This window comes from Corvus brachyrhynchos, unplaced genomic scaffold (genome assembly GCF_000691975.1).
Source record: "Corvus brachyrhynchos isolate BGI_N302 unplaced genomic scaffold, ASM69197v1 scaffold310, whole genome shotgun sequence".
In the NCBI taxonomy this organism is placed as follows: Eukaryota; Metazoa; Chordata; class Aves; order Passeriformes; family Corvidae; genus Corvus; species Corvus brachyrhynchos.
In genome coordinates this window covers 722,521-747,742 of record NW_008236213.1, presented here as the reverse complement: position 1 = coordinate 747,742, position 25,222 = coordinate 722,521, and the positions used below count along the sequence as shown (strand labels likewise).

Here is a 25,222-nt window from a genome sequence, read left to right as displayed (position 1 = left end):
CTTACACCAGTTTTTCATTGTACGTTAAAAAATCACAACAAGATTTTTTGGGAGTATCTTTGTTTGGTATTTAATATGCAATGGATTTTTTTATGATGTCTGCAATAAGGAATCTACCTGTGTTTTAAATGGAAACATTTAGAGTTCTCTGTCTCCTAAAGAGAAATAACTGATTTTTCAGGAGGATGTGAATTGCATGCATTATGTAAGCAGCTTACTGACTTAAATTCACATCATTTGAAAACTGGACTGCTGCCAGGTTCTTCATCTGTAAAAGGCCTTGAAGGCCTTGATGTGTACTGGCAGAGGTTAAGCACTTTTTTTTTTTTTTTTAAGACTTCAGCTTCATTGTTTTTAAAATTAGCCTTGAGCATGGACTGCTGCATGATCAGATAAAAGTGCCATCAGCATTTTTTGTGTAAACTCTCTGATAATCTGAAATATATGAAGATAAAATTTTAAAAGGCAGGCAAAATGTTACTAACCTTCCATTTCTTTCAAAGAGATGGAAAAAGAGGCATAATTGTACTATGTATATCCAATTATTAGGGTTCTATGTCTGGTGTCCACAAGAGTGTATTAGACGTGCTGTCAACATGTAAGAAAATACAGGAACCTGGCCTGAAAAACCTGTCATTGTGAGGTTAGTGTTTAATATGTATGGTCCTCCAGTGGTTAATATCTTTCCCTGCTCTTCTCTTGTTTAAAGGACATCTGGCCAGACATCTGCAAATGCACACTCATCTCGAAGCCATGCAGTGTTTCAGATTATTCTCAGAAGGAAAGGGAAATTGCATGGTAAATTTTCTCTGATTGATTTGGCTGGCAATGAAAGAGGAGCAGATACTTCTAGTGCAGATAGGCAGACTCGACTGGAAGGTGCGGAAATTAACAAGAGCCTTTTAGCACTCAAGGTAACTGATAATGTTTCTATTGCCCTTGAGTAGGTGGAAGCCTACATATAATAGCAGTGACAAGTAAAATTAGTGTTTTTGCTGGCTTTGCTTGTCTACATTGTCTACTGATATGACAGATAAAACAGTGTATTGATTTTTCCTCTCCATCCCTGAGGGAACACTTAGTAAGTCCCAAGTAGAAACAATGCAGAAACATTGAGCTATCACCTTACATGTAGTTTTTGTAAAATAAAATCAAAACACCCCACCATAACCAACCAACCAACCAACCAACTGAAAAACAGAACAAAACCCCCAAACAAACGAAACAGAAAATACCCCAAATAAAACAACTTCACAAGTCCCCAGTGGTTGAATTTGCAGACATTTCTGATATATATCTGAAATAGGAAAGCAAATTAGTTACTTAGGTACTCAAAATATGAAGTACTAACAGGAAATATTCTTACTGATCTCACTATTTATTTCCCTTTTAAATAAAAAATAAAACTACACTGACAACATATTTACTGCTGTTAATATATTGACTATAGCATAGCAACAGCAACATGTCCAGAAAAACTAGCAAATAATTAAAATAAACCTTGAAAGGTGAAATCCATTTTTGACAACTCTTCTTCATAGCAAATTGTCTGACACAGTCACTTTACAGATTTTCATACATCAGTCCAGGACATATAAACAGAGCTAAGAAATACTACTTAAATATTCATCTGCCTTTTTTGTATGATGTTTTATGGTGCTTAGAAAAGGTTCCGTCTGAATAGGGAAAGTAATTTTTTGATTTCAAACTGGAGAAACAGTAATTGTGAATGTCTGAGAATTTATTTCTGGTTTTGGTTAGTTTTGCTTAGGTTTACTACTCTCAGCACCAACACTGGTTTTATATAAAAAATCTGAACCCCAAGATCACTGTGGTTACTTTTTTATTCCCAATATAAACTTGGGAGAAAACTGGCATCTGACTAAACAGATCTCACAACACACCACAAAATAGTGATGTATAATGTGTCATTACAAATTTGTATGGCATGTTGAAAAACTGGAAGCAGCAGTTCCAAAACTGTGGCCTATTCTGATTTAGCATCAAAGAAAGCAATGCAGGGACCATTGGGTTGATGTTACTACTAGTTTCCAAATGTAATTGAATAAAGCTATCTTGTTTTGGGGGTTTGGTTTTTGGTTTTTTTTCGAGTTTATTTATTTTATTCTGGATAGTGCTCATACAACATATTTGGTTAATTTTTATACAACTTGTCTTTTTGATTATAGCAAAAGGTTCTGCTGCTGCTGTACCAGTGATTTTCATCCAAATTGTATGGGGGAGGGGGAAATAAAAAGAAATTGAGGTCTTTCAGAGGTCTAAAAGGTGGTACAAAAAGATAGAAGTTTCTCAGTGATATGTTTTCCATTTTTCATCTCTTGCCAAAAGCATTACACAGCCTTTTCCATTTGTATTCAGGAGCCATGAAGTTATTTTCAAGTTCCAATTAAACTTGTATGTTCTGACAAAATGGCCTTTGTTGCTAATCCGAGATTTGCTTTTTCCATCTGTATATCAGTCCTGTGTTAACCTGTTCAGGATTTTGGCACGGGAAGTTGTTTGTCTAATGTCTTTACATGGAAGTAGTGTGGTCATTTTTGTTACCTGGTTTTCAGAGCTGTAATGAAAACCAAAAGTAGTTTAAAACTGTTTCAAATTTAGAAGTTGCTGGTGTCTTTCTATAATCTTTTACTAATAAGGAGATAACCCAATTCTAATTTTTCAGGAGTAAGCAAACTAAAAACCATTATAGTAAATTAAAATATCTTAATTAAACTTGCTGATTGCCATATCAGTAATTCAACATAGGACGTGTCTGCAGCTGGAGCATTAGTTGAATTTCTGTAGAATTATTCATGTAACACCGAGGCCATTCCATCTATTAGTGCAGCTAAAAGCAAAGCTCTAATTTGAAAAACATTTGAAGTGTGGTTGGTTGTAGAAGTTCTGTGTGTAGATTTGTTAGAAGTGCACCAAGGAAGCCTTCCATCTGAAGAGATGTCTGTTAAGGCAAAGGCAGAATCTGGAATTAACAGTCAAAATATTATGATGACAACAAAATTTAAAACTAAAATTTCTTGGCTTATTAGACAATCTTAGAGTGCTGAGTGGACAGAACTGATGGTTAGATTAATGGTATCTTGGTTTGCACTGTTGTACTTCGTTGCTGCTGTAACTTCTGTAGTAATTATATCTATACAGTATTGCTCATTGGAACCAAATCAATTGCAAATATTAGTGTAGCCTCTTGCCTCTGTGAATGGAAGAGAAGATCTTATCCCTGTTTCTTCACATAAAGAGTATTTTAGAACAGGGAACTACCTTACGTTTTCAAGTGTCTTCCAATGCTAAGTAGAGAGCTTGCTTCCAGTAGAGAGCTGTGCCTGCTTGGTTTGTGACTTGTGGAAGCTTTCAGAAAGTTTGTTTTCTTCTAAGCTGTAAAGAAAGACAGTGGTAGAGTCAGAATCAAAGCCGCTGCTTTTAACTGATGCAGTTAACCCATGTCCCTGTCCATACTGCTGCTGCTGGCAGAGGTTGTATGTCATTCAGGCTTTTGTAGCTGATAATCAGGAATAATTGTAAGCCTGAACATTTCACATCAACACTGTTTAGTTTTATTGTTGGATACAATAGATGTAAGCAATTTGGATGGCATCGAGACAGTTTTTAGGCTTCTAATCCTTTTTAAATTCCTTCCTCTCTACTGAGCTTAATGAGAGGTAGAAGCCTAACACTTATTGAATCCAAGCTTCAGTGGTAAATTTTAATGATATTTTTGGGGGAGACCATCAAATATAAGGCATGTATTTTCTGATTCTGAATTGCATTTTTATTATGTTTATTTAACCCATGATGAAGAACCTTTTTGTTCTTTTAGGAGTGCATAAGAGCCTTAGGCCGAAATAAACCTCACACACCCTTCAGAGCAAGTAAACTTACTCAGGTGCTAAGAGATTCATTCATTGGAGAAAACTCACGTACCTGTATGGTAAGTTGACTTGGTTTATTACAAAGAGAAAAGACACTGCAAATTTAGGCTTTTATGTTTAAAATTGGTTGCTTGCTACTGGCAGTGTGTTGGACTTAAATTTATTCACTAATTGACATTGTATGTGGAGGGGGATTTCAATAGAGACATTTCTCAATGGTTTGGATTGAATATTAGGAGAAATTTCTTCACCAAAGGGTTTGTCAAGCATTGGAACACGCTGCTCAGGGAAGTGGTCTAGTCACAATCCTTAGAGATACTTAAAATGCATAAATGTTGAATAGCTGTAAATGTGCATTTGCACCAGTCTGAAAACCAGAATTCTTGTGACAGATGAGGGAAAAGACAGATAAAAGTCCTGATGTCCAGTTGTTTTATTTGTGCATCCTTAACATTTCTCCTTATGAGAATGTGAACGCTCTGCAGTGCATACTGATTACTAGGCTTGTTTGTTTTGGTTACTTTTCACAAGCTTCTTTGAATTAATTAGTCAAGAGGCCAGAGAAGTCTGCAGACCACAGTGTGAAAACCATGGTCTTAGGGCAGCTTAATCTTCCCTTTAGGTGTTAGGTATGGTTCTGATTTGAAAATGGTGGTAAAATAGCATTTTATGAACCTTTTTTACTCCAGTTTTCTAATGAAATGACAGGATATTTTTTTTTTCCATTGAGACATACCTGACCAAGCTGAAGATGTCCCTGCTCACTGCATGGGGGTTGAACTAAATGACCTCTAGAGGTCTATTCCAACTCAAATCATTGTATGACTCTATAACTTCATAAATCCTATGCAGGATTAGATAGCTAGATGGTGCGATTCTAGCAGGTGTATCCACACTGCTGAAGGTTTGAAAAATTAGCCTGTTGGAAGTTACTCTCTGCACATGGAATAAATACCATTTGTGAGTATTTAATGAAGTTCTTAATTAATAAAAAGAATCCCCTCTGAAAGTGGAAATATGCTTGAATTATTTTTTTTATTTTCTCATTCACATAGCTACAGTCTCTTTTCAATTAAGCTTAAGAAACCCCTTTGATGATAAGATACTGCTTTCAAATTCATTTTTCTGCTATTTTTCTTAGTATTAAGACCACTTGTGACATTCTGGTTTTAGCGTTTGTTTACATGAATTTTTTAATTAAGAATTTAATCAGCAGTTTCATCTTAAGATATTGTTGTGGTTTAACCCCAGCCAACAACTGGGGTTATTATTAAGGAATTTGTCAAAAGACAATTTGATCCAATGTTCAAATGTGCTTTTTGAATAAGGCATTTTGTAACTATGTGGTGCTTTTTAATACGGAATGTGTATAAAATGATGTAGTAAAATCTTGTGATTTTTAACTTACTAAAAGATTCCTGAAATAATAAAATACCTGTTGCATGTTTTCCACTTGCTTTCTGATGTGAATCTGTAAGCAGGATATTTGAGTAAAACTCATTTTTATGTGACTCTTCCTTTTATTGTTTCTGGGTATATTGCAATTGTAAAAGTTACATATTTAGGGATGGAGTATTCTCTCTGTATATAACATTAAACGATGATTTGGAAATTTTGTTTTTTCAAATGTCAGAAAAATATTTTGAAAATAACTTCATAATGTGGACAGTTAGGACTAGGATTTGCTTCCTTCAAAACAAATCCAGAGACTTACAGTCAGCATAAATAAGTTTTTTTAAATTTTATCAGTCGTTGTCGTTTTAGTCTTTTCTTTTTTAGATAGTTTGAGAAACCATTTTGAGTTGTTTTTGAACAGTTGCATGGTAGGATAATGTATCATCATTTGAAAGTTGCAATGTGACTACACAGAATAGTCTCATTTTTTAACCAGTGCTACTCTTTGACATGTTGCATCCTTGATGTGCTGCAGTCATAGCTGAAGTCAGACCCCTCGGCCCTCCAGGATGGGAGTAGGAACCTGCAGACTTCCGTGTCCCAACAGGGCCATTGATCCCACTGTGATGGCTTATAAGCAGTGTAGACACAGTCAAAATAGGAAGAATGGTTATTACAGGTCTATGGATACTCCTGTCCATAAATAGTGCAGCTTTTTCCATTCTCATTTGGAATTAGGAACAAGAAAGTCCTTCTGTCCTGCCTGGACTGGGCTTGTTGGGGCATGAGGAGAGGTCGTACACCAAGACTTGTGCACAAGTTCATGTGCCCTGAACAGGGTATCCACACAGACCAGGGCACCTGCAATGGCACTTCCCTAGAGCAGCTGCACCTTGTGCTCTTTAAAATGTTGAAGCAGTCTGCTAGTGTTACAGCACAGTGGTAGTAAATAGGTAAAGCAAAAGCCACACACATAAAGCAAAGGAAAACATGAAATTCATTCACCACTTCCAACTGTTGGGACAGTTCAGCTGTCCCCAGGCTGTATCACATGTAACAATGCCTTGGGAAGACAAATGCCATTATTCTAAACATCCCTGTCTGTGGCATGCTCTGAACACTGAACTGGTGGAAGAGATGTATGCATTTTTCACGTTATGTGAGTATGGAAGGGAACTCCTAGGTTTTGTTAATTAACACCCAGAACAAGAGACATGCAGTTGTGTGATCTTAAATATAAGCTTGTTGTTTTCCTTAGTAACTGATGCATACCAGTATTAGAGGTTTAAACATAGGACTGTGTGGTAACAGGCTCTATACTTTCTAACCCACTTCCGCCACATATTTTTCCTTTCTCCCCAGAAGGAGAAATTCCTCTCAGGATGACTGGCTGTACTTTTATACAGGAATGTCAGCAGCAGGATGAAAGAGAAGACTGGGATTATTTAATCACCATCAGTTTCAGTCTTCTGAGTCTGTGATGCCACAAAAATGTTAGTGTGTAGGATCATAGAGGTGTTTGTTCTGGGTAGAGCCTTTATGACTCTTCAGAAAAGAACACAAGTGGAAAAATTGGACTACTGAGAGAAACTAGGACAAATAGTGATCCCAGTTTTCCCAATCACTGTTTTAATTTTGCTGATTTCAGGAAAGGTGGTGCTATCTTCAGAGTATTTCATTTGACTGGAAAAAGAAAGACCTTCAGATTCCAGATAGGTCTCATAAAAGGTTTGCCATCAAGTATTGTTTACAGATAATTTCTAATTGAGAAAAAATACATCTCTACTTAGGAAAATAGTTAAACTCAAGCTTACCTTTACTATTATTAAGTACAGTTTCTGATGTGGCCAAAATCAGCATAGAATCTCCTTGAACAGAGGACAGCCTAAAAAGATACATAAAAAAATAATGGCGTAATTGTTTGTAGGATATACTAGACTTAGGGTCTATTGAGTTGCATATTTCCATTTTTGAGGAGTTTATTTTTTCAGTTAAAATTTTGCATTTACACAGTACGTTACCAATATGGTTGGGGAAATTGAATTTCTATGAATTCTTGATATTCCTTGTACGGTTAAAAAAATTAAATTGAAGCTTTGACTGGACATCTGTGTCCCTTAGATGATGTTGTATAAGGACAGCTATACACAGTAGACATTCTTTGCAGAAGTTCAGAAATAAAACTGGAGATTAAAAAATATATATATTTAAATTCGTCTACCCTTTCGTCTGTACAAAGTGATTTACTAACGTGTGGCTTGTTTTCTCCAGATTGCTACAATTTCTCCAGGAATGGCATCATGTGAAAACACTCTCAATACATTGAGATACGCAAATAGGTATGAAAAATGTTATTTCTTAAATCTATGCTATATATTGATGACTGACATTTGAAACAGTGTTGTTCCATGATGTATGATTATTTTAGCTACTTGAATAATTTGATTGTAGTTGTGTTTCTTAATAAGATTAAAACCAAATTATTGATCCAGGTTCACATTTAACTTAAATTATCACTTTGTACAACCATTAGAAAATACTCTATTGAATCTGCATCTGTGCCATTATCCAAAGATGGATAATGTGGGTTGCAAGGTATGTGGAAGATGCTACTATTAGTTTTGCCCTTGCTTTGAAGGGACCATCTCTTAGGGATAAGTTGCTGTTTATGACAATTCCCTGGGGTGTTGGCTAAAATACTTTCCTGTGATGTGATTTTTTTTCCATCCCTTTGGTGGAATTGTGTGCAGTTGTACAATCCGTATTATATATACATATAAAATTTCATGCTTCCCAAATTCAGGCAAGTATCTGAGAACCCTAAGTAAAGAAGCAGAAAATCCAACAGGTTTTATGGTCACTTTAGAGAAATTAGCACCTCCAGGGGCAGATGCATCACTTGAGACCTGTATTGCTCTAAGAAAGTGTTCAACTCTCTGCAGTGAGTGTGCAAGGAACCCTCACCTGCTGCAGTTCTCCTGCATTTAAAGTCTATGGAGATGGGGCGATCAGGTCCTGTGTGTCCCTGCAGCCAGTCCTGTGACCCAGAGACACGCCACACTTTGCTGCAAAGGACAAAGGTGGCAGATGGCCTCTGGGCCATCAGAAGCCCTGGCTTTGCCAGAAGAGGCCACCATCTGGGGGCCTGCTTGCCCCAGTGAGAGGTCAGACAGGACCACAACTGCTTCTGCTTGGCTAGGCACAAAGGCTTGCTAGGAAGGCTTACTGCCTGCTCCTGTCAATCTCCAAGTGTCCCTATGTCTGGAGTTAGTAGTAAACCTGCCTGGCTTGGACCAGTCTGTGTCATTTCCTCCCTGAAGAGAAGGAGGCATCTACTCCTCTGCTTAGAGTAATATGATGGAGGACCTTGCACATTCAAGACTTGTTGGAACTTCTACCCCTTACAGAATTTGGGTTGCTGAAGTGACTCCATGAGAAGTCACTACAAAACAAATTAAGCACCTCTTTCTACTGTGCTTAATAGTTGTACTGAAAGTGTTTCCTTCCCTTAGTGTTAAAATTGCTTGTTGTTACGGAGTATATACCTGCCACTGTAATGTTGCTTCATATGTTTTGTGTAGTTTTTTTTTTTTCCCCCCTAACAATACATCATTTTCATAGTACAGTTAGTTTTTCGGTGCTGGACACTAGTGTGTGGGCAGTGACAAGAGGAGGTGAAACAGAATTTACACATTTGTAGCTGTAGTGATTAGATATTTTAAAAGGAGCCATTTAGTGGAATATTGAGTGTAGACCAAATAATATTAACTGTACAAATGAAAATCTGGAATTACTTTTCTCAAAACACTGCTGTTATAGTCCCCTGCAAATTAGCAGCACTGCTTTTGCTCAGTTTTGTTAGTGATCTGAACTGTTTGCAGAGTTTAAATATGTCAACACACTTGTGTTATAAAAATAATTTTGTAGTTAAACTATTAAAGAAGTATGCTAAACAAAGAGTTGTCATTTTAACTGTGTTTATGAGAACATTTTCTTTTAATTTGCCACTGTATTTTGCTGCTGCAGAGTAAAGGAATTTGGAATTAGTCCTTCGGACATTCCCTTCTCACAGGGTAGTGGCAGTCGCTCTGATCTCTCTCCTTCCTATGAGTATGACGACTTTTCTCCTTCAAACACAAGGTCTACTTCATTCTATACATGGAACTATATTTTTAAGTTTTCTTTTTTGCTATGTAATTTTACAGACCAACCTTTCATTAGTCCCCTTGCCTTGAGTCACACATACTTTGTTTTTATTTTAGTTTGGCAGGTGATGGTTCTGCATGATCTGCAATCATCTTCCCAGTATTTTGTTTACCCTCCTTAAACATCCATATTCTGTATCCAGGCTTGCTAGTTTCCTTCATACATTTAAAAAAAATAGAAATGGTGATGTCATCTTTGTACATTTAGTGGACCAAATCTAAGAATTCTAGGTTTAGGGTAATTTGAATATCTCTGAAAGAGAACATTTTCTTACATATATATATATATGTTTTTAAAACTTTTCAGCACTCTGAAGATAAATGAAAAATATTTTCCATTATAGTAAATAAGTGCTACTTGGAAAAACATTTTTCCCATTAAAGAAATTAAGAATACGTTCTAAAACTTGCTTTCAGACTTTCATGCATCTTTCATAAACTTGCTTTTAAATGGTTTTTTTTTGACAGAATCATCATCAATCTTTTAACTACTTACATGGTGCAAGAGCCTACCATTTTATTAAAATATTTTCACCTTTGAAATTAATGAAAGGATCTATTTAGTCTCTGAAAATATTTGGTTGCAAGTTATTATTTTCTTCAGAATTTTTTGGGTGATTTGCTTATAACACCTAGTGCAGAGCTGGTTGGCTAACATTTTAAAAGTACTTTTCAAAGTGTATGCAGAAAAAGAAAGATTGTCAGGTCTAGGGTGCTAAATGACCTTTTCTTTGAAATATCACTCATTCTTAAAGAGTTAATGTTGAGGGGTTTGAAATTTTTGCCCTCCTAACTGTTAACAGGAAGTAAGATTTCAGTCAGAAAATACTTCTAGATTTACTTAAATTCACTTAAATTGCAAGTAGTAAAAATACCAGGATCCATACCTTTTAGGAACTGGACTAACATCTTTTTGTCAGGGAAAGTACATTAAATTTGTGAAGCTGACATCATCATCTTCCTTATTAAATGAATTAATTGCGCATAAACCCGTAGAGTTTTATTTTTGGTTGTGACTCTGTTGCACAGGAGGTTACTAATTTTCAAATGGAACATTTTCTGCCCATAGGGTAAAAGAGCTGACGGTTGATCCTAGTGCCGCAGGAGATATTCGTTCCATTATACACCATGCTCCCAATCAGATGGACGACTTGGAGACACAGTGGGGTGTGGGAAGCTCTCCTCAGAGAGATGATCTCAAACTGCTGTGTGAACAAAATGTGAGTGGTTTACAGAATTACATGGAAAGAGATTATGACATACAGTGGCAGAACAAACCCAGATTAATGTGTATTTATAGCCTGTTAGTAAGAGCTTAAATACATACAGCATACCTCTTCACCTTTTCTCTTCATGGTATTATGTTCATTTCCATACAAAAGAAAAATTAAACCCAAAAATGTTTCTTGAAGGTTTCTTTATCTTCCTTTCTGATTAGGGCTTTTAATATCTAGGTAGGCTGTTGTGGATACAAATATTGCTGCTAGCAAGAATTTTTCTTGCTTCTTTCCAGTCCCGTGGGATACTTTTCTCTCTCACAGGAGATATCAGTAGAGTTCTATAAACCATGAACACCTGCGACTTTGCAAAGCTTTGTTTATGGTACAGTAGAAAAATATTTTGACAATGATGGTTTAGGATTTTAGCCAATCACCCCAAGGGGTGGCTGGTCCTTTGACCAATTAGACTATGAAGAAAAAAGTCTATAAAAGAGTTTGTAAAATAATTAAATAAATCAATCTTGCTGCACAATTCCTGCCTGCCAGATTTCTCTTCTCCTCCCTGCCACTGCAGGATACCGTGATAGGCTGTGGTGATGAACTGTAGTATGCATTTTTCCATGATAGCATCACATTTTTTTAGGCAGTTGGAAATCATCTGTTTTATTTAATACTCTTTGTGGTTTTGAGCATTATTTTTGCTGCATGCAAACCCCATTTCAGTTGAATTTGCCTTTCCCTGCATGTAGAAATCTGGCTAGCCATCATTCCTCCTCCTGGCATCCTGGTTTTCGTAGGGTGAAACCCCAGTGCACTGTTTGAGAAGACAGACATGTGATGTTTTAGTATGTCTCCCTGGGCTGGAGGACTAGGGAGCTGAGAGGTGTCTTCTAAAGGGCATTCTCCCTCATTGCTGATTATCAGCTTTAGTCCTGGTTCTTTAAATATTCAGAAGGGATTAAAACTTGATGACCATGCCAATGAAAATAGGAAAGAAAAATAGAAAGGAAAAATTCTTACAATCCTGACATTTTTCACAAGACTCTCTCCAGGACTCTGTTTCCTAAGAACACGCTAGTGATTCCTAGATTTTCCCATTGGACAGTCCTTCCTATCACCAGATATCCTTTCATATCACACTTGTTCATTGCTCATGTTGAATGAATTTAAGTCTTAATGTTTTAAGAAATACTTCAAAGGCATTGTATAAGGAACTACACTGTCATGCTAAACATTAATTACAGCCTACCTAGTACTTTCCTCTTCTATTGTTAACTATTCATTTCTAAAGAAGCCTTCTTTGTCCTAGTTTGTAAATTCATGTGTGCATTCTTCTAATTTATCAATCACTATTTACATTTTAGATTTTTGCCTTCACATTTATTTAACTTTTTTTTCCAAAGGTTTAATTTAATTTTGAATTCCTGAAATGTATTGAATGTAATTGTTCTCTTTTTTTGAAAACTGTTGCCTGTCTGTTGTAGCATGCACAGCAAAATGCCCTGATAGAAACCCGAAATTTTCTGAGAGTATTAAAATCTATTATAAATTATAATTCTTCCGTTGTGACTTCCTCTTCCCCTTATTTTAAATTGTTTTGTTTTAATGTGGAATATTCTGATTTCCAGTATTTGCTAGGATTAGTGACTGGAAATTTTGGTGAACATTAATTAAATTTAACTCTGTAAATATTTTGGATTTATTGCCCCATCTGTTCATTGCTGGAGATTTTCTTGATACTTAGAAGTATTAAATTCTGTCTTTGACAGGTTTTGCCTTCTGCATATTTTTTTCTATGTTCTGTGATGAAATGGGTGACATTCAGTATATTTCTGTAGCCACAGTTCTTTCCAGGCTAACAAGGTTAACTGCTGTTTCTAGGAAGAGGAAGTTTCTCCTCAGTTGTTTACTTTCCATGAAGCTGTGTCACAAATGGTAGAAATGGAAGAGCAAGTTGTAGAAGACCACAGGACTGTCTTCCAGGTAAAAGATTGAGCTCCACTTTGTTTTATCCAAATTCAGGATTTCAGGTTTTCCAATGAAAAGTGCATACACATGAAGATGGAGGAGCATCTGATCTGTAGGAGCCATTCTGTCTGTCAAAGATTCCTAAATTGATTTATTATGTTAAGCTGATTGTGTCAAACAAGTAGGAACGGATCCCGTAACAACTGATCTTTGTCCCCATGATGAAAGAGAAGTATATTTCTGTATCATTCCAGAATTTTAGTAAAATTTTCCTTTGCTGGGGTGGCAATTAACAATAATGTCTCTGTCACCACCATTTCTGCTTGGTCATGTCCCTCCAAATACTGTGTCTGAATCTGAGTATCCTTTTGTGACATCTCCCTCTGAGATCCAGAACAGACACATGTTTTTCAAACTGCCTGTTTGCTTCCATGTTACAGCTATGTAAAGATTTCACTAGCTATTAGTCAGGGCTTTTGGAAGGAATACTGCCCATGTAGTGCTGGTCAGTGCTATGGAACCTTTTACATCCACAAAATAAATAGTGGCTATAAGTATGAGTTACTTGTGGATTGCTTCTGTTCATAACCTTAAAGCCTTTAGGCAGGCTGGCTGTTTGGCACATCTGTTCCTAGAGAGCAGCAGACCATCAAACCTGTAGGGTATACACATATCTCCTCAGCTGAGGTATCTAGCTTAGTGGAACATTGATGTGTGTCCATAATACAGCAAGATGCTAACTAAAACATCTTACAGTGGATGTAGAGATCTAGTTATTATGGAACATTAGCCCTGAAGTAAAACATACAGAAGTGTGAAAGTCATGTGCCATATGCTGTGGCTGTGTTCTAATGCAGCTTCTGGAGAGACAAGCTGCATTAGTCTAAGATGTAATTGCCTCTGTGTGTCCATCTGGCCTTCTGCTGGAGATTACCGCTCCTTCTGGCAGTCCCTGGGAGGAAATGTATCCAAGCCTCAGATCCCTTTGTTCACAGCATGGCTTTTTAGTTTATGCTTTGTGTGTAGGTGGGCTGCCGCGATACAAAATCCAACAGCTGTACCAGCCATCTTCTGTCAGTGCTCTCCTGGAAGCAGCTGATATACAACATTCTTTCCTAACAAAACTGGCTGAAATAAACCAACACAGCTAACTGTGCTCTACATGTTCAGGAGGCTTTGTCTTCGATGTACAAGGTTCTGTTAGATGAGATGAATCTTACCCCAGTGTAAGCTCCATCTGTCCTGAAAGCCAAAAAAACAAACAAGGGGTTTGGACTACATTTTCAATTTTGCTTGAGCTATGGACCACAGAGGAAAAGACTTCATTTTAGTATGTCAGACCAAGTTTTCCAGTATGCCTAGAACTGTCAGCTGCTTTATTTTTTTAAACCAAAGCATTTCCAGTGGAATCAGTTATCCTGATCACAGTTTTGCATGGTTCTGTAAGGTTTAAACTCCTGGCTGCATTCTTCTTTGCTACAAGATTTTTTTTTTTTATAATTTTGCAATGTTGAGAGTACAAAGATGAGGTGATTTAACCAACCTTTATTGTATTCGTGTGTGGATTTAGGTCATACAATAGTGAGTTTAAAATAGGTATTCTTTTATACAGCTTCTCTGAAAACAGGACAGAATTATATTGGCTCCTTGAGTGTAGTAATGACTGTGTGACTACAGTGGTAAGCAGCCCATACTTAAAGCCTGACTTCAAAGTTTGACTCTTGTCTAAGGAGACACAAACATGACAAAGTTCTGTTCCCTAAATTTCTTAGTTTTACAACCACCTAATATTCTGAATTTGAAGAGGACTGGGTACCTGGGGTTTACCTGTTGCTGATGTGACAGCTGAAATTAAAAAATGATGTAGAAAACATGCAGTTTTGATGAATTAGGAATAAGGTTTCATTTTTGGATTGAATTCTGTTTTATTGAGGTGACTAGACAGTAAAATGTGTGATCATTGTGAGAAAAAGTCTGACTCAGCTCTTTGTCTTAAAACTTTGTTGATGTATTTTGTTGTATTTTTAAACTTTTATCTAGGAGTCCATTAGATGGTTGGAAGTTGAAAAACTCCTTCTTGAGATGACAGAAGAAGTAGACTATGATGTGGATTCTTACGCTACCCAACTTGAAGCAATTCTAGATCAGAAAATTGATATTCTGACCGAACTTAGAGGTAAGTTGTTTCTAATCACTTCTCTGTGCATTATTAGCATATGCCATGGAAACTTTCAGTAAGAACAAGGGGAAAAAAAAGTGGTTCTATTCTAGGGTCTTTTTTCCCTGCTTATGCTGGCCTTCAGTGGAAGGAACATTTATTCCGTAGTGTAAGAATAAGTTCACATCTATGATCAGTCCATCCTAATATAAAAGAAGAGTCTATGCTTTATCTCCAGGAAGTACAAACTCAATCCTGCAACTTTTCTTTTTTTCCAGAGCACTAAAGGAAGGTAAGAAAATCCAAATGAACTGTATAGAATAAGAATAGAAGGCCAACCAAAGATGAGGAAAAAGTAGTAGGAATTCCCAGTCCCTGCTGTTGCGTTGTGTAGTGTAATAGGGAGCCTGCTGTCATTTTTAAGACTGTGCTTAAGAGCAGCATCAAGCTCTGAGTATCTTAGTTGTTAGTTTGTGGGGGCATTAGTTTACTTTTTTTTTTCAACAGCCTTTGCTTGAATTTTGTCAGCCTGTCTTTGTTGAGAAACAAACTGCAGCTAATTCTTAGTGCCCAAAATTAACTGTTCCACTTGTCTTCTAAAATCAGCTTGTCAGGTGGGTACATCCTGGAGATGAATTCTCCTTTTCATTTTTTGTTAACTGTTAAGACTCCAGGAGACATACTGCTATACTGGCAAAAGTTCAAGGGTAGGTTTGGAGACTGATGGAAGAATTTTCTTGATCTGTGTTAGAACACTGTAAGTTAAAATCTCACTTTTTACTCAGTCTGAGTATCTGCTCAGAATACATCAAGCAGATCAGACTACTTGCCTCCTAGGCATGCCAGTTACACTTAGCTAGGAGTTGGAGGTTCCTTTTGTTTTTGATGATGGCTTTCTCTTCAGAAGATGACAATTTGAGACACCAGCAATGAAAAAATGCAGTTTTGGTGACTACCTGTTCTTCAAAAACTTAGTAGATTTGAAAAGGCTCCTGGAGGTGAAAATGCTAGGAGATCTTGCATCCTTACAGCCAGCTTAATACAACTGTAGTTTTACAGGACGGAACACGCGTCAAGTCAAAAATTCTCTCTCGGTATCTTCTGTGTTCTGCTCATGACACATAATGGTCACTAAATTGTTCAGCCTTTACTTCTGTCACTGTGGGACTGACATATTTTTGCCATCATTTTGGTTTCCTTCTTTGCATTCTTGGGCATATTTCTGAGAAATGGAAGGGAAGGGAATAGAAGTATGAGGATGCCACACTTCCTTTCTAAGATTTCTCCCATTCTTATTGAATTATAATGAAACCAGTGAACAATGCTTTTAACTATTTATGGTGAATGAGTTCCAAAACTTATTCACAAATGTTTTTCACATTCATAAGAAAACAGAAGGAACTAGAATTTACTCTTCTGGGTCTTAGAATGTACAGAAATGGCAGATTGTACACTAAATACGATTTTTTATGGGCCTAAGAGTGATTTGGAAGGTGCTGGGAAGGAAAGGGTAATAGGTGGTGTGTATCTCCCTAGACTCTCTAAAAGAGGAGGAGAATGGAAGTATGAACAGTTTACATGCTGGGAATACAGTTGTGCCATTTACAAACCTATCCTGACTAGAGACACAGGTAGTATCCAAGAAGAGACTAAGTTGCTAAGCAACTTGTTTGTATGGTTTTGAATGTAAGCTTACTGCAATCCTCTTGTAGTTTGTAGTGTCAGCTATTTTTGTGGAGGAATGTTCTTTGTTGTGCATTAGGGCTGGGATGTGGAGGATCAGGGCTTAGTTTCAAGATCTGTTGAGCACAAACACAAGTACTCTTTCTTTTCTTTTTTTGTTAAAGACAAAGTGAAATCTTTCCGGGCAGCTCTACAAGAAGAGGAACAGGCCAGTAAACAGATCAACCCGAAAAGACCACGTGCCCTTTGAAAAGGGCCTCTGCTGCTAAAGGAATCCACGAACCCGTACTGCTGTAGCACACATTTGTTACAAAACCTAGTGGCCGAGAGAACTCAACTACTTGAAAGTGTAAAAATGTTAGAAATGTTTGTGGAAATGTCCTGTTTCTTATTCACTTGAATGACATTTTCAGTTTTATGTGAAATGCTCCTATGATGTCTACAAAATGCTTCTAGACCAGACAGCACAACCATGCAGGGTTCAGATCTGTGAAGCACTTTGTTTTAAATATTTCATTTATTCAAATAGTGAAATGTTTGGAATTAATTGCCATATTTTTAATAAAGTAAAACTGTGGCCATTTAAAAGTCACAGCACTTCCTTCTGACCATGTTCAGTTTTATGACAAAGACCAGCTGTGCAGTTTAAAATTGTGGCGTGCATGGACACCTCACTAGTGGTTTTACGTAACTCCTCTTCCACAGACAGCTGTGCTTACTTTTCCCATTCTGTGCCTTGATGAAGGCTATTTAACCCTAAACATCCTCTTTTTGAAGCACAGCCTTAAAAAAATACATTCCTTATTTGTCGATATAAGTTACTTTAGTGTGTGTACATTCTTGATGTGTTTCAAGACTTATTTTTTGGTGACTAGTTTCATTTCATAGGATGTGCCATATCATTTTAAGAGGAACTGCATTTTAAGAGTGGACGAACAGCTGGACATTCCATTTTCCTTGTAAAAATCTGGAATCTTGATTTATTTCAATACCATAAAGAATGGTTATATAATTCTAACATTTTATCTGTAACAAAAAAAGAAAAAACCAAAAAAAACCAACAAATCAACAAAACCTGACAAAAATATAAATTAGTTGATGTATATTAAAAGGTAATGTTTTAAGTACTGAGGAGAGTTGTATCTTAGGATAATGGAGATAATATGATATGTGGTATGGTGTGATAATGCTATGTATGGATAAGTTAACTATCAAACTTTGGGGATAAAATACATCCATACTGGCCTTTCACATACTGTTTTAAAACTTGGATTTTGATGCATGACAAACTTACATGTACATTAACCGTAGTTTGCAGGTAGTTTGAGTAGTTCTGTTGCTTTAAGGAGTAGCTAATACCTATTTTTCCCTTTGTACAGTGCCAGCAGCTGAAAAGTGGGGTGAAATTGCATCATTTGACGATTTTGCACAATACCTCTACCTAGCGCTAATAGAAATCCCACAGGTACCTGAATTCTCACAAATGGCGCCATGTGTATCAGCACTTTTTAGGTGGTGGCACTCAAGTTATTTTTGCAAGTCAGTATCCAAAAAAGATTGACCTTTCATGTAAGAACTTCTTGTCAAATGAAGAACAGTAGACCTCTCTAGGAGTTCTCCCTCTTTCCAGGAGTTTGTATCAGCAGACTTGCCCTTGGAAATGTTTAAAAATTACTTTTGGAATACAAGCCTGTTTGTTTGTGCCAGGCCTGGGGGGGAGAAAAAAAGGGAAGGCAATGAAGAGAGTTAAATGAGCCAGAACTTCTTGTAGTGTTTAATGTTTGTATCTCCCATAGAAAGGTAGGCTATGGGAAGCTCTTGTCGCATCATGGTTAAAAATAAAAAAAATCTTCCTGTGTGTAAACATGAAAACTGAAACAATGTAGATTTTACATAATGTGTTTAATAAATTAAGCTATTAAATGAATTACATCTGAGAATTTTTGTTACGCTTTGGGAAGGGTTTCAATTTATAAGCGCATTATATTTTTGAAAAGGCCTCTAACTTCAAAATGAAGCCAACTCTTCTGTGCAGGTTTGTTATGTAGAAAGAAGTTCCCCAGACCACCGTCCTGACTTCAGTTTTGCAGCAGATGTTAAAAAAAAAAATCACACCTCTTCCTGAACATTTTTTCGAGATCATCACCCATCACAGCTAAAAGAAAAAAACAATTGAATGGAAGGCAGCAGATTGTGGTATCAGGTGCTAGTACAAGTTATCATATAATGTCAGAGGTTTTCTCTGAAGCTGCTCTGGAGAATTCTTATTTTCTAAAAAGCTGAGGCATCCTACAGGAGTAACAGTGGCTTCCATACTATTCACTCATGCAAGCCTAGCATCACAACCAGGCTGTGGCTTATTTTGAGTCCAAAAAGGAGAGTCATCTTTCAGCACCTTTTTACAAAGCCCTGTAAATTACATGTGTCCTGGCAAGTAGCACATGCAAGCTGAAACTGTGTCTACTGCCAATCTTTGTGCCAGAGGCTGCTCCAAGTCAGAGCTACACTGATACTGAAGCAGTGAGAATCAAGAAAAATTGATAGGACTGGTTGTGGCACTTGAATTCCTGCAGCCCATTGCCATAATGGACTAAAATTATTTGAACAGGATTGGAACAAGCTTATCCTTAATTCCTCTCCTGTAAAACAAAAACATTTAGGAAGTGTGACACGTATCTTCAGCACTTGTTCCTTCTGTATTAGTCCTTGTGGCTATTTACCTGACTCATCATTTGGTTCTGCATGAAGTGAAGCAGCATTAGAATTATTGAATTATTAAATTGTGAAATAAATGTGCAATTCAGTTTATGAAGTCAATGCTTCAGGATGCCTGTAAATTTGAGTGCGGATTTCTATACATGCTTCTGAATCAATGACTTTTAAAAAATTGACACAGGACGTCAGTGGGGCTGCTAGCTGCACTCAAGTCTTAAAACATCTTTTCCAAACTTACTGATTCAATGATGCGGATAAATGAAGATTTTCTTAGAGGAGGTTTTGCTAATTTGCATGCATTGCTGTAAATGTCACTGAAAGCTATGATTCATGCTAAAACTTCTGCCTGCCTTAAGGGTGAAGTAGTTATCTTAAAAAATAGCTACTTGAACTTAGTTAACAAAAAACCCAACCCTTCTGTCTGTGTTTGAGCCCTGGCCCATTGGTGGTTTTTTCCCAGTTCCTACAGTGGAGGAGAGGTTAAAGGCAATTCTCTAAGTGGTATCAAGCCCACAAGGTAAATTCTTTTGTTTTCTGAGAAACACTCACTGGGATTCTCTAAGAGAAGCAGATTACTAACAGGCTTGGAGTGCTGGTATTTACCACAGGGATGGGAGACAGGCATCTCAAATCAAAATGAAGTTTTTAAATACATGTTAAAACAAACACACAAACAACTGATACCATAAAAAAGGAATTACTACACCTTTCTTTTTGCTGTCCAGACCCCTTATGGGTTGTACTGTCGAGTACTGTGCGTGAATATACTGAGGTGAAGTCTGTGATCAGAGAGCACAGATTTCAATTATCATCAAACCATGTTTGGGGTATACTTAGAAAAACACTGTCGTGAGGTAGTCCAGCACCTCACTTCAGCTCTGAAAGAATTTACTGCTTTTAAAATACTGAGCAGCAGCTTCTTGCCTACTGTCTGTGATAAAACTGCATCGAACATTTTATTGCAAGTCCAAGCACATATGCTGTATTCTGTTCATTGCTTGTTTGAGAAGAGCTTGTCCCACTGCTCTCACTCTGGCTTGAGTAAAACTTTGGTGAAAAAATACAGCATCTTTCATTCTTCTAGCAGGATCTATGAAAAATGGATGCCTTCTGAATTGAAGCCATGTAGTAATCTGAAAGAGTGAAATATGTATATTACAATTCTAGCAATTTAAACTTCAGCTTGAGGCATTTCTAACATGTGCTGGCTGGCAAAGAAAATAGCATGAAAGCAGCCATCACTGATCAACTGCAAAGAAAGAATTTTTACAAATCTGAAACTAGAAGTTATTATCAAATTTGCCATTTTAGAGATGCAGGTTTATTTTCAGTGCAGTTACTTATGTTGGATCCTACCAGGTTCACTGTGTTTCTTCAGAGAGCAGTACCTGTCTTAGTTCTCCCAAAGAGAAACACCTAGGAACTTTTATCTCGAATTAAGAGAGGATTCATGATGCCACCAGAAGAGTGGAATGTAGCAGTTAATTGCTCAAGTTTAAAATTATGCTATAAACTATGACCTAATCCTCAAGACAGAGGCTGTCTAAGACTCCAGGAAAATTTTAATAACCAATTTACACTATGGCCATTTTTAAAGGAGACAGAAAAGGGTCTAGTAGACGAACACCTGAAACAGGGATTCTTAGCTAGTTGTTCCTCAATATTATTAGCAGCATTTAAAATACTAAGTGTTTGCTCGTGTTCAGGATTGGAAGCAAGGAGTGTCTGGTACTGAGAGGGAAACCCTACTATTCCTGTGCAGCCCAATACTAATCTGTGCTATGTAGGTACACATGCAGATAGAAGCTTAAAAAGGAAGGCATAAGAGAAAAAAATACCGAATGAAATCATCTATATCCATTGAACGGGCTCGTTTTTCAGAGTAACCCGTATCTTTTAGGACTGTCTGTATTTTCTCGGCAATTTTGAAGTTTTCAGGGATTTCCTGTCAATGAAAAATGGGATAGAGATTATTTTATGCTCATAACACAGAGAAAGGTTCATTTAAGTAATTTCTTTCCTGCTCTTAGAATAGTTCTTGTTTCAAGTGATAAAAAGTAAGTTATACTTTTTCTATTATGGATTACTGTATTATTCTATTGTATATGAATTTTTTAATCTCAGTTCATTGACTATATATATAAATTGCAACAGTATTGCAAAGCAGACACAAAATGTTTCATTAAATTAGTAGAAGACCTTGAGACATATATATATGGACAATATTTTAATAACATACTCAATTTTAAGCTTTTTCACTATGATTTAATGGCCTTTTTAGATTTTTCTGTAAGAGAAGAGGCAAGTTCCTCCTACCTTCAAACCCTTTTGGAAAACTTTAATACATTAAGCTTTTCAATGTTAATTTTTTACTCTTATAGAAGTCAGTATGTAGGCCACACTACACAGAAATAGAATGTAATAGATGTAGAAGAAACTTACTGTATTATGTAAGGAACAATGAATTCGGTAATTATGATCCAGCAACTGCTCTACAGCACTTGACCTGAAAGAAATACATGTTTAGCATGAAAACCGAGCTGTAACTATTGTTCACTTGATTGGTTGTTAAAGTCTACTACAAAAAACTGTAACGACTACACAGAGCTGTTCTTTTTAAACAGCTGCCTAGTTTTCTTCCAAAAGAAAAAGTCTGTGACATCAGCATAAATCTTCCATTATGGTTTATCCCTGACTGTGCTGGTATGCATGTAACACTGCTAAGCATTTGCACAAAAGAAATGGTTTACTGAATAGGCTTTCAAACTTCAAAAATATTTCCTTTGATAGAAGATACTTACTTAAATGCTGCAGAGAGTGTCTTGTTTTTCCTAACAAAGGCTATCCTTACCAGACCATCCCACTCCTGAAATCAACAATTTCAGAATTTTAGGAAGTAACATACAGTTACTACAAACAAGAACAGTCACTACTGACAACTTCAGAACAATACTGGACACAAAGGAAAATCCTTCATGAAAATGTCTTTCTAAACAACACAAAACCAGTCCTGTCTTGGACAAAGCAATACAAAAGGAGGAGAAAATACTTTGCCCCCAAAACCCTTTGAATTGTACTGTTTTATGTCTAGGTGCTATAGGCCAGGTCTTACATGCAGAGAAGGCAGATACTTGAAGAAAATCTGGCTAACCTTGGGCAAGGCTGAAATGGTCTTGAAGTGTTTTAAAAATTAAGAATACTCTTCTGTAACATTTGTCTTCTGAGATTACACAAACTCATTGGAAGATAAATCTCATGGATATTCCTTTGACCAAAACCTGCAAAATCATCAGCCAGAAACATCTCTGGGAGACATAATGACGAAATCTCTTTCATCAACCATGATGAAAGAGACCTTACTAGCAGCTCTCCAACTGACCTTGGTCTTATGAGAAATACTGTACACAAAGCTGCACAAAGTTGACGGTGGCATGTTCTGTTAATGTCCTAACATAAGCCTGATCAACAGAGGAATAAGTATTTTGGGAACTCCAGTGAATAGCTGGTAGTTTGTACTAGAATCAGCACATGGAATTGATTAGTAAGTGGAAAGAAAAATGAAACGAAGTATTATCACTAGCATGTTATGTTGAGTATACACTGCTCACCTGGAAGTTGATAGGTGGTGGGGGATTCTTTGGCTCTATTCTGACAACACTGGATTCCACTTTGGGAGGAGGCCTGAAGTTATTCTTTCCAACCTGTTAGTCAAGAGGAGTCAGGCAGCTGTGTGAATAAGCAGCAAGTTCCTCACATCCCTTGAAACACTCTTCTTCTGCCTTTGATAACTGAGTTACCTAAACGCAGAATGACGTACCTTCATCAGATGGTCCACTCGAGCTAATAACTGAGTATTAATAGAGAGTCTGCAGTACAGTTTACTTCCTGGTTTTGCAACCAAACGAAGTGCAAATTCCCTTTGAAACATAAGTATTGCACACCTGAGAGTAACAGGAATGAGAAAATCAATTCTAAGTAATCAATTTTTACATCAGAAGCCAACTAACACACTTGAAAACCACACAATTTGTCCCAGCACTTAGAAGAGTAAAAGTTTATAATAAACAAACTCCGCTTTGATTAGAGCGTGTTGAGAAAAACCCAGAACCCATCACAAAACTTGGGGAAGCCATCTAAGTATCCTTAAAGCCGTTACATAATTCGATTATTCATACTGCTAAATGGATCAGGATCAAAGAGACAGTGTAGTCTCGGAGTTGCTTGACTGTAACAAACCATTTTGAATAACTCTATGGTGAGTTCTTCAAATCCAAACTTTCCAAAAATTTACCAGTAATGTCACCAACATTCATCTTAGAGAAATCAAGAGCTGCTGACATACTGATGTCTGACACAGAGACAGGGCAGTTACATTTTTAGACCAGACAACAAGAAAGTAACTTGGCATTGATTCTACCCTTTCCACCCTAACTTTTTTCTAGGTAGGAAGGTATTTGAAATGCTTTGATGCCCTGCTTATCCCCGCAATAATAATTAGTTGTAGTACGGAAAAGGCATAAGTCCTGTTTTTATCTGCTGGGCACTCACTGTTGCCAAGTTTAAATATCCTCTTTATGCTCAATACATCGCCATAAACTTAATTTCCAAGCATGGTCAGGATATGTAATAGAGAAAAATTTTGGTGCAGCTCTGATCCATCAAACCGCTATTTTAGAAACTAAAAAAATATTGGATTTGAAAATATTTTAAAAACTATTTTCATTCCTACCAGGTAATACAGAACTCTCTTCTTCCACTTACCTGAAAAAAGGTCTGTGAAGCAATAACTTGAAAACAAAAGGTGAAGAAATCTGAGCAAAAAAATTAATAATGTTAGTGTAATTTCTGGGAAATTAGCATTTAAAAAGAACATTTGTTATGTTGTTGTACAGTATGTTGTTTGGCCCATACCTGGTAAGGCAAGTTAGCCACACATGCATCAAAGAATGGTAAGTCTGTTTTCAAGATATCTCCAACCTTGATTTCAAGTTTGTTTGCTAGACACCTGGGGGAAAAGATACATTGTGGTTATCCTCAGATAAGGACATTCAAAAATTTTTTGCTAAAGTAGCACCACTGCTTTAAGTGCTCCCTGTTTCCACAATTGATACTTACGTGCCCTGGACTCTCTTCTGAAGCTCACCAACAAGTCTAGGGTCAATTTCACATGCAATGACCTGAAAAAAGTATATATTTGCAACTCTATGCAACTCCTCCTAACTGGAATTTAATCATAAAAGCCCCAACACTGTATCTATTGCTATGGGTTTAAAGAATCCTTTAGAAATCCCTATTAGGCTATGCACCTTCCTCTCTCTCAAAATATACACAAGCTTTACCACACAAATGGATAACAGCAATGTACTTTGATAAAACCACACAAAATTTATGTGATCAGCTAAAAACTTACTGGGATTATTCAAATGCTAAGAAAAATATCAATGGAGTAATTCTACTTACGTGCATCACACCTATGAAGACCCTCCCATTTGCCATAGTCTAAGCCACAGCGTGGCCAGAGCTTGGGAAGATGGTGTATGTGGGGGAATTTGCACTTACTTTTTTGACTTTCTCCAGCATCTTTACTGTTAGATTCCCGGTTCCCGGGCCCACTTCCAGAATGACATCCGTGCGGCGCAGGGCAGCCTAAGGACAAACAGCATTTTGGGAACTTCCCTAGCACCGATTTCGTGCAATCAGTTAACTGCAGAATGAAAATAAGTGCTTTTTACACAGTAAAAAGCTGGAATTTGCTATCAAGGGGGCCTGAGAGTCGTTTAGAAAGGAACGACTGGGAAACGGGGAGAACAAGAATGTCCTGGCACTGGTTTATGCGGGATCGCTGGCCACACGTAAAGAACCAGCGAGCAGCCACGTTAGAGAGAAACAAACAGAAAGCCCACCACACACACACACAAACGCGCAGCACGATGGCAATAGCCGCGGTTCCGCAGCGCGTCCTCCCGCAGCCCGGGGAAGGCCGGAGCC

At 37.1% G+C, this 25,222-nt stretch overlaps 2 protein-coding genes across 5 annotated transcripts in view; one reads left to right on the top strand and one right to left on the bottom strand.

Moving 5' to 3' along the window:
* Positions 1-18,449, top strand: part of KIF2A (kinesin family member 2A) — a 34,423-nt gene extending 15,974 nt beyond the window's left edge. For 2 of the 4 annotated variants that reach the window (XM_017743822.1, XM_008642865.2), the window contains exons 13-20: positions 710-914; positions 3,839-3,949; positions 7,557-7,624; positions 9,312-9,425; positions 10,560-10,710; positions 12,592-12,693; positions 14,719-14,854; positions 16,684-18,449. In XM_017743822.1, coding sequence (XP_017599311.1) covers positions 710-914; positions 3,839-3,949; positions 7,557-7,624; positions 9,312-9,425; positions 10,560-10,710; positions 12,592-12,693; positions 14,719-14,854; positions 16,684-16,769 — 973 coding nt within the window. In that variant the 3' untranslated portion in view covers positions 16,770-18,449. The remainder of the gene's footprint in view (positions 1-709; positions 915-3,838; positions 3,950-7,556; positions 7,625-9,311; positions 9,426-10,559; positions 10,711-12,591; positions 12,694-14,718; positions 14,855-16,683) is intronic. The other 2 variants (XM_017743831.1, XM_008642872.2) reach the window with 1 other exon arrangement.
* The window catches only part of DIMT1 (DIM1 dimethyladenosine transferase 1 homolog), a 10,583-nt gene continuing 3,763 nt past the window's right edge, over positions 18,403-25,222 (bottom strand). The window contains exons 2-11 of the mRNA XM_008643177.2: positions 24,794-24,880; positions 24,350-24,411; positions 24,146-24,239; positions 23,996-24,045; positions 23,052-23,175; positions 22,843-22,935; positions 22,036-22,100; positions 21,677-21,740; positions 21,073-21,179; positions 18,403-20,367 (exon numbers count right to left, since the gene is read on the bottom strand). Coding sequence (XP_008641399.1) covers positions 20,325-20,367; positions 21,073-21,179; positions 21,677-21,740; positions 22,036-22,100; positions 22,843-22,935; positions 23,052-23,175; positions 23,996-24,045; positions 24,146-24,239; positions 24,350-24,411; positions 24,794-24,880 — 789 coding nt within the window. The 3' untranslated portion in view covers positions 18,403-20,324. The remainder of the gene's footprint in view (positions 20,368-21,072; positions 21,180-21,676; positions 21,741-22,035; positions 22,101-22,842; positions 22,936-23,051; positions 23,176-23,995; positions 24,046-24,145; positions 24,240-24,349; positions 24,412-24,793; positions 24,881-25,222) is intronic.